Here is a 9,127-nt window from a genome sequence, read left to right as displayed (position 1 = left end):
TTGATGGAGACAGTGCTCTGTTCCCAAGACTAGAGTCTGGAGAATCTACGTTAGCTGGAAAATTCTGTTAAATATATTTTTCTGATTTTTAGTTGATGTATTGGTTAAAATTAATTTGTTGCATTATTTATTTAATAAGTTCATTGGCAAAATATTTTTTAAAGAAAAATAACCACTCCTCTTAAAGTGGAGAAAACTTCTTATTTTTCTCCACATAAATAGGCTTGTAATATGGGTTTAATTAAGGAAAAAAAACTAGCTTACCTATTTTAGAAAATAACCATGGCTTTTTCTTGCAAATCAAGATTCACATACTCCTCCTTAATCATAAGAATAAGGATGTAGTGAGAAAATAATCGTGTGTTTTTTCTTAAGATTCAAGATCCACTTAATTCTCCTTAATCTTAGGAATAAGGATGTAATGGGTAGTTATTTCTTTTTACTAGCTACATGAGCTCCTATATATAAGGAATTTATTTTTTCAACTGAAAATAGGAAGAGAGCAAGAATCCATACGTGAGAGATCAAAATAAAACAAGAAATATTTTGCTCCAAAAATTGCCAATTAATTTATAATATTTTCTTGTGCAACTCTTTAATTTTATCCTTAGAAATTTATCCTTTGTAAGGGTTTTTAAGAGAATTGTTGTAACTAGACTTGGGTAAGTCTAAGGAAGAAGAGAGAAGCTTCGAGTGAAGCAAGAGAAGGAGAAAGAGAAAAAGAAAGAGAAGGAGGAGGAGAAGAAGGAGAAAGAGAAGTTGGCCTAGTTTTGTTTATTTTGTTTTATGTAATTGTAACTAATTTCCTAAAACATATTGGAGAATTTTGAAATCTCCAGGGTTCGTGGTTTTTCCTTCTATTTAGGCCAAGAAGGTTTCCACGTAAAATTGTGTTGTCTTCTTTTACTTTTTCACATTAAGTTTAAGTTTTAATTCCGCAATCTAATTCCGCAAAAACAAGGCAAAAATACTTAAACTTATTAAAACAATAATTCACCCCCTCTTGTTGTAGTTCACCATCTCTAACCATTTCTACAGACCTGGACACCTGATCCATAGTATTCTAATATACATCAACCTTAAAAGGTATAATCAAGTACAATCATGAAGAAAACTTGTTATTAGTAAATTGGTACACCCTAAAATTAGGGGTGAGCATAATCAGATATCAGATCCAAAACTTGCAGTTGGAACGAAAATATCCAAAAATGGACATAACTGATATCCATTCCGATCTGACTCGAATACTCAAATCCAATATCCGACAATATTCAAATCGGATATCTGATGCCAATAAGGATATGTTGAAAATTTTCAATCGAATATCCGAAATATCCGATAAACGAATTTAGTCAAAAATATTTTTTAAAAAATATAATTTTATTTTTATGAATATCGGATATCCGAATTTACTTATAATATGTGAAATATCTGAAATAATATTGAATATCATCTAATATCCGATAAGTAAAACAAATCGGATACTCTAGTATCCAATATCCAAAAAAAATTGATATCAATATCCATAATCAATAACTGAATTTTCAAATTGGTTATCCGATCCGAAATATAATTTTGATTTGGATATTGTAAGATTAAATCGGATATCAGTTTTTTGTAATTGAAGAGTATTGTAAGTTGTGTTGCAAAAGTTCTCCTGTTGGTAGAACATAGACATTGCGCCAAACATATTTATGCTAACTAGCATAAAAACTATAAGACGATAAGTTGAGAATGATTTTCTAGAGGGCAGTAAAGGCTTAGAATATAGCTGATTATGAGCAAGCTTTAGAAGAAATGGGTAAGATTGATGAGAATGCAGTGGAGGGAAATAAGAGTTACAATCCAACATGTTTTTGTAGAGCTTTTATGAAGACAAGCAGTAGAGTTGATGTAATTGTCAATAATATGGCAGATGCTTTTAATGGATACATAATCAATGCTAAAACAAAGTATATTATGTCTATGTTGGAGGACATTAAGACAACTGTGATGCATAAGGTTGTTTTTGAAAAGGGAAAAGATAATAAATTGAAGTATGGTTATGAGCCTAAGGTGATTGCGAGGTTGGAAAAGGAAAAAGAGCATACTCGTAGATCAACATCCATAATTTTTTAGGGCACTGAATCACGTGGAGATGTATTGTCTGTTGATTTAGAACACAAAACATATCCTTGCAGGAAATGGGACTTAACAGGTTTCCCTTGTAGACATGTTATAGCATGCATCTCATACCAAAATCAACAAGTTGAGGACTATATTGATCCAATGATACAAAGGAAAGATATATGAAAGCATATTCATTCTTCATTCCTCCAATTGAAGGCCCTAGGTTCTGGCCAAGAATAAAACGTGAGATCCTCATAAGAGTTCAAAAAAACAGGATAATTGAGTAGATATGGAACAAAAATGACTTGTAGTGTTTGTAGTAGGAAAGGGCACAACAAGAGATCATGTCCCAACAAAGAATCAACTCATGTACAAGGTATAAATCTAAATGAGATTCCAAAACAATTTGACACTAAAGGGTAAGGATTAACTCCTACACTGTCTATATCATCTTCACAACCTACAAAGATTGGGAGGAATAAGAGGTCAATAAGGAGTGGTGTAGGTTCTAGAGATGGAAGCTCAAAGAGAGCAAAGTCTTCTCAGCCTACTCAAAGCTCTCAGCCTAGTCAATGTTCTTAGCCAACACAAGGATCAAGAATTTGATCAAATGCCAGCCTAGAAGCAGTTACATGGTATAGTTATCAATGGTGTCTTTTGGGATGTAATATTACACTAGTATGTTAGTGTATGTTGTTTGGGAATGTATGTTTTTGGAATGTAAGAAACAATGTTATTTTGCAGCTATAGCAATGAATTAGAAGAAATCAGTTTTATCAAACTGATATTTTATAAACCATAATTGCTTACAATATCATCCTTGCTTGGTTAACATTACATTGGCGTCTTATTCAATTCTACAAAATCAGCAGGAACATTACATTATCATAATCTAGTATAATCAACTACCTTAAAAGGGCAATGTACATGACAAACACAGTCCAAGAAAGAAACTGTAACACCTCTGAATTTCTGGCCCTCTAAATGGAACCAAAACTGCAAGGAAAAGGAGGAAATTTGGGTGTTACAATAAAAATAAAATATAGAAAATAAAATAAAGAAAAGGAAAAGAAAGGGTTAAGTTTGATTGATTTAACTAAAGGGGTAGGAGAACACCCAAGCTAAATTGTGCGTAAATTTCGGCAGCATCTGCTCTGAAATTCGACACACCAAAAGAAATAAACAAGCAATAAAACATAATAAAGAAGAGGCATCAACAGCCTTGTAACAAAAATCACGGCGGAATGATCATCGTGGTTTCTATGTAAGCACTTAGGTTTTCAAAAACATAACCAAACTTTACAAGCCATTCAAGCTAAAATAACGAAATATGAAAGGTCGTACGAACTAAACCTTTGCAGCAAAATGAATTACATCAAAAAGAGGGCATGTGCCTCAAGCCAAAAACATAAACAATTTAAATGCAAAGAAACTAAATGTAGCGTTAAAAAATATAACATTGCACGCTTCAAGGTTCTTGCTCATTCTCCCCCGTATGCAAGCAAGGAATCTCCTTAACTTGCAAGGTCTATTTATGATATCCCTGGTGCTTAACATAAGATCATAGACCAACGTGTTATAGCAGGGCCATCAAAGATGAGCCATCAACAAAGAAACAAACAGTACACGTCAATAACTAACAACATGTTATATATATAACCAACGATCAATTTCAACAAAACAAGGTGAGGGAGACACTCCAATGTGTAAGTATCAACTCCAACTACTTCTCATTTCTACGTACTTCTCAATGCCTTCATCGTTTTCCATCTCTTCTTTGGTTTCATATATTCTCTTATGTGATAAGAAACTCATTCCCACTCATAAAACATAATTCACAACTTATAAATAAGGGAATCATTCCCATTCCATCTCATATAGTCCAACATTTCACTCTCGCGACATCAAAACCCATTCTCTACCATCTCTACATACCAATCCACACTTAAACAACAACTTAATAATGTTTAATAACAATTCATAGTAGACATAATTCATATAATATTGTTACGCAAAGAAAACATATTCAAGATGCATGCAAGAGTTAGCTACTACGTATACTTACCTGCAATTGCAATAATAATAATAATAATAATAATAATAATAATAATAATAATAATAATAATAATAATAATAATAATAATAATAATAATAATAATAATAATAATAATAATAATTGATTACTTAAATAAAAGAAATTAAAAAATGTATATATCTAAAGGTTAATTCAATTATTCAATAATAAATATATTAAAAATTATTTTTTCAAATCATTTAAATTATAATATTGACGTAATAAATTACGGGGTGTTACAAATACAGAAAAAAAAACATGTTCTTCTCCCTAGCTCCTGCTTTCTTCAATTCCAGTTGAAGATTGTTAATTTCAGCTTTGTATTCTTGTCTCTTCATCTGGAGTTTGTTCATCTTATACTCTATTTTTTCTTCACTTCAACCAAGTCCTCTATCATCTTCTTTGTCTCATTCAGCTTCAATTGCAGTTCATGTTCCTTTGGAAAAATACATTCTTTTGCCATTTGAGAAAGGCACATTCATCATTCTTCAACAATATACACAAATTTTAGCATCAGCATAAACCTAAAAAAATTATTTAGCAATCTAATTTAAAGAGATTTACAGGCCAATTAGGGCAAGAATAAAACTTTTGTCCCATGTTTGGACTTTTTCTAACCATACGTAGTTTGACATTAAATCAATGATGACACTGAATGGTTGAAGGACTTGAACTTTTCTGGGTTAAGGAAGAAGAAACCATTGATGTAGGTTGATGAATCTAAATGGTTTTGATTTTTGAAACCAGTTTAAACCCCTCCTTTTATTTCTCATGAATTGTAACCGGTTATTAAAGGTTGTCATTTACCTGAACATCATTAGAAGCGAATGCGGTGTAAAGTTCAAACCTTTAATAATTAAGAAATTCCACAAGGTAACATCAAACTTTCATGAAACGCTATTAGTAGGTAAGATTTTTCCACATGGTAGCATTTAGTATATGTCTTATCTAAGTATCATAGCATTTTTCGTTAAATTCTTGTCAATTTTCGTTTAATTCACCATTTTGACGTTTCAACCTTTATTAAGTGTTGGTTGTTGTCTTTATAATTTTTGTTGAACATTTGGTGTATATTAAATCCTAAGAATTATCACCAAGTACTACAAATAGTAGTGAGATAAAGTGTACTAAACATACAAGGTTCAAAGTCAAAGGGAAGGACAAAAGATAAATTAGAACAAAAATGTGCCTTTTTATATTCTTTGATCAATGAGCATTGGATTCTGTTCTTGTTCAACTTCGATTATGGAGTAACAAGTGACTTAATAGTGTGAATAATACCATAGTTATAATGGTATTGATTAATGGTCATTATACTTGATCATCAATGGGTGATTAAATGTCCATGACCCTTTGGTATACTTGAACTAGTATAAATAGGGGCCTACGGAAGGATGTCACTTACACCAATTTTTTGAATTCTTTATCCTTGTTTTCTCTCTTACTTGTATTCTTTCAAAAAGAGTTATAAACTTCTTGTTAGAACTTTCAAAGTTTATAATTCGTCAAACACATTGTTGAGTTTCATACCCTTGAGTACTAAGAGTGTATTGTGCTGTTTGTATCTCATTGAATTTCCAAGTCAAAACCCAAGTGCCTTTGTGGAGGAAATATCACAAAAGAAAAGTGATTACACGCCTACAACAAGTATCAAGTTTCTGGGTAACGGTTGTCGTTACAAAGATCATCTTCAAGTTATTTCTTAGTGCTTTTGTGTAAGTTTATTTTAGCTATCAACAAAGGTAAATACAAATTCCCATATTGTAATTTATATTTGCATTATTGTTTCTTAATAATTTTCCCTAAATTATTTTTATGCTCTCAATTGTTTATTTCACCATTTTGACGTTTAATTCATCGTTTGATTCACCAATGCTCTCAAATGTTGTAACAATTTTGTTTTCATTTAAATTGTTGGCATTTTTGACAAAAGGTGCCTTAAGCACTATTACATAAGCCACAATGTTCACTTAATGTACTTAACTAGGACTATAAAGTTTATAAGGTGCATTACAAGTACTAATACATATGTACTTAACTAGTGTAAATTATAAAGACAACAATTTGAATGAAAACAAAATTGTTACAACATTAGAGAACTTTGATTAGTTAAACATTAAATTTAATTGTCAAAATGATGAATTAAACATTTGAGAGCATAAAAATGGTTTAGGAAAAATTATAAAAACAACAACCAATACTTAACAAGGGTAGAAACGTCAAAATTGTGAATTAAACGGAAATTGACAAGAATTTAACGAAAAATGCTACTACAGTTAGATAAGGAATAAAGTAGATGCTACCATGTGGAAAAATCTTACAAAAGTGTGCTACTGACGTTCCATGAAAATTCAATGCTACCATGTAAAATTTAAAAAAAATTAAATTAAAATTCAACCTTTAAAAGTAGATAAGTCAAATTTTCATATCTTGTAAATCAAATTTTCCAAAATTAATTGGTTTGCAAATTTACGTGTGTGACCGTGTGAGGGAGTATTTGACTGAGACAGAATACTATAACCCGTTTTGCACTAGCCTCGAAGTCGGACAAACGCACCCTAAAATAGGAGAGGCTCCAAAAAAGATAACGAAAATGGCTTCCATTATCATCTTCAAACCACCACCTTCTTTATCTTCATCTTCTTGTTATACTTCAAGTTTTCAAATGGGCTCATCTGTTTTGCCTCATTTACCTCCTCCATTGAAGCCTTCCTTCAGAATTATTTGTAAAGCTCAAACTGTAAGCCTTTTACTGTTTGTTCTCTTTTCTTTTTCCATAAATGTATATAGATTTGGTGGTAATAAACATTAATATGCTTCATAATTGCTTAGATTTACTATCTAATCTTTTTTTCTTTCTGATATTTGGTTGGATTTCTTGCTCGTTTTGAACTGTATTTGGTGGGTAGATTGGTCATGGTTTGTCAAGAACACCCAATTCATCTGCTAATTAAACATGAACTTAACTAGGACAATTTAGTTTTGGTTCAATTATTTGGTTATGCCCTTATGATGATTTTCCAACTTCACGCTTCAGATAAAAAAATTGGGTTGTGTTCTAACATCCCAATTAGGATTAACCGCAAAAGATATCGGAAGTTTTGTTAAATTATGGCAAATCCACGGGAGAGAATGACGAAGTAAATATATATGAAATTTTGGTTGTTAGAGGAACTTAAGGAGCGTGTTGTGTTATGATTTGATCAAGTATCCTGCTCTAATTGGGAATACAAGATAACAAAGATAACCCTACTTTAATTAGGGAGATAAGATAAGGAAAGGCCATGAATGGCCTGAATATAGTGTATTATTAATTACTTGCCATCTCTTTGGATTGTGGAATTTGTATAGCTTTAGTCATGGGGATGAAAGTTTTTGATTTAATTGCAAATTAATCTGATTGGTGATGTCTCCATTATGAATATTTAGACTTGCACTTTGTTTGGACAAGCGGATTGAAGAGAAATGGAAAACGAGGGGGGCAAATTCCTTCATTTCAGTAAAGGGGTGGGGAGGAAAGGGAAGGAGACAGCTCTGGTATAAACATCGGCCCTTCAATGTTGAGCAATTTGGAGGGAAGACGGATCTCCATCTTTTCCTTCGACTTCCTTCTCTTTTCCACCCCTTGCTCGCCCTTCGGTAGTTCTATCCAAACACAGTGTTATGTTAGGGTGTTTAGATCAAATTTTGCATACTCTTAGACTCTTAATTGTGTCCTACAGAGATCTCATGAATGTATGAACTACGATTGTAGTTGCATTTTCCACTCCTTTTTTCTTATATTTTTATCCTACTTCGCGTGGCTCATTACTTCATTTGTGATCCCTTCAATGATTTCATTGGTAAAGGCTTGCATTATTCATGCTTGCGTCGGGATTATTGAATTGCAATGGGCTTCTCACAGGACATTTTGTACCATATAATTAGACTACAGCTTCTGCAGTCTCGAGAAGGAGTGCAATGGGAGTTCTTTTATCAGGATACATTGCCACACAATATATAGCCCTTGACAGTGCTCATGCGCAACAATCAGTTGGCTTTAGGGAGTATATAGACTTTTTTGATGGTTATTCCTTAAGGTACCCTCAGAACTGGATTCAAGTTAAGGGTGCTGGGGCAGACATATTCTTCCGGGATCCTTTTGTTCTTGATGAAAATCTTTCGGTGGATATATCCTCTCCTTCATCGTCTAGGTTCAAGAGTGTTGAGGATTTAGGCCCACCAGAAGAAGCAGGGAAGAGAGTACTGAAGCAGTATCTAACAGAGTTCATGTCTACCAGACTTGGTGTTCGACGGGAGTCAAATGTTCTTTCCACATCTTCTAAACTTGCTGATGATGGGAGGCTCTATTATCTTGTTGAAGTAAGGTTCTTTCTGATTTAAGATATCACTAGATTACTGGAAATTGGAAACTCTTATTTCATTTCTGTCTTATGGAGTCTATTGGCATATGATTGTTAAGTCTGCTAAGGAAATTTCCATCATTTATTTTTGATCTGTTTTTTTACATCCGTGATGCCCCCAAACAGGTGAATATCAAGTCGTATGCCAACAACAATGAGTTGGCGGTGATGCCGCAGGATCGAGTGGTACGACTGGAATGGGATCGACGGTACCTTTCAGTTCTTGGAGTGGAAAACAACAGGTTATATGAATTGCGGATACAAGCACCTGAAAATGTATTCCAAGATGAAGAAAACGACCTTCGCCAAGTCATGGATTCCTTTAGAGTTAACAAAATCACAGCTTAGTCTACTAATTGTGATTTCTGATCCGAACTTCGTTCACTGCCCATCATTCTGGGGTGTTTGATTTTGTAATTCAATTTGTTCTGAGTTGTGTCAATTTTGGATAACTTTATGCAGCCATTTCTTTAAGATTTCTGATCGGATATCGGGTGTAATTTGTTAGGAGTATGGCATTATCTCGTAATTTCATCAACTT

At 32.8% G+C, this 9,127-nt stretch overlaps 1 protein-coding gene across 3 annotated transcripts; it reads left to right on the top strand.

Moving 5' to 3' along the window:
• The first annotated feature begins 6,705 nt into the window (after positions 1-6,705).
• On the top strand, positions 6,706-9,074 carry LOC130817848 (psbP domain-containing protein 1, chloroplastic). Of its 3 annotated transcripts, none has more exons than XM_057683792.1 (3): positions 6,706-6,923; positions 8,111-8,545; positions 8,713-9,074. In XM_057683792.1, exons 1-3 carry the CDS (start codon positions 6,777-6,779, stop codon positions 8,932-8,934), a joined length of 804 nt encoding a protein of 267 aa, XP_057539775.1. In that variant the 5' UTR covers positions 6,706-6,776; the 3' UTR covers positions 8,935-9,074. The 3 variants fall into 3 exon arrangements, with proteins under 3 accessions (XP_057539775.1, XP_057539776.1, XP_057539777.1); XM_057683793.1 differs by having other exon boundaries at positions 6,784-6,923; positions 8,032-8,545; XM_057683794.1 differs by having other exon boundaries at positions 6,788-6,923; positions 8,088-8,545.
• Positions 9,075-9,127: the final 53 nt, after the last annotated feature.

This window comes from Amaranthus tricolor, chromosome 7 (genome assembly GCF_026212465.1).
Source record: "Amaranthus tricolor cultivar Red isolate AtriRed21 chromosome 7, ASM2621246v1, whole genome shotgun sequence".
NCBI lineage: Eukaryota > Viridiplantae > Streptophyta > Magnoliopsida > Caryophyllales > Amaranthaceae > Amaranthus > Amaranthus tricolor.
This window is presented reverse-complemented; position numbering and strand designations above follow the sequence as displayed.

What these genes read in the sequence shown, in the direction of transcription:
- LOC130817848 (XM_057683792.1), top strand. Translation starts at nt 6,777, where the DNA reads ATGGCTTCCATTATCATCTTCAAACCACCACCTTCTTTATCTTCATCT. An exon ending in TTATTTGTAAAGCTCAAACT is followed by an intron (nt 6,924 to 8,110) that starts GTAAGCCTTTTA and finishes CCATATAATTAG; the next exon opens with ACTACAGCTTCTGCAGTCTC. An exon ending in GGCTCTATTATCTTGTTGAA is followed by an intron (nt 8,546 to 8,712) that starts GTAAGGTTCTTT and finishes GCCCCCAAACAG; the next exon opens with GTGAATATCAAGTCGTATGC.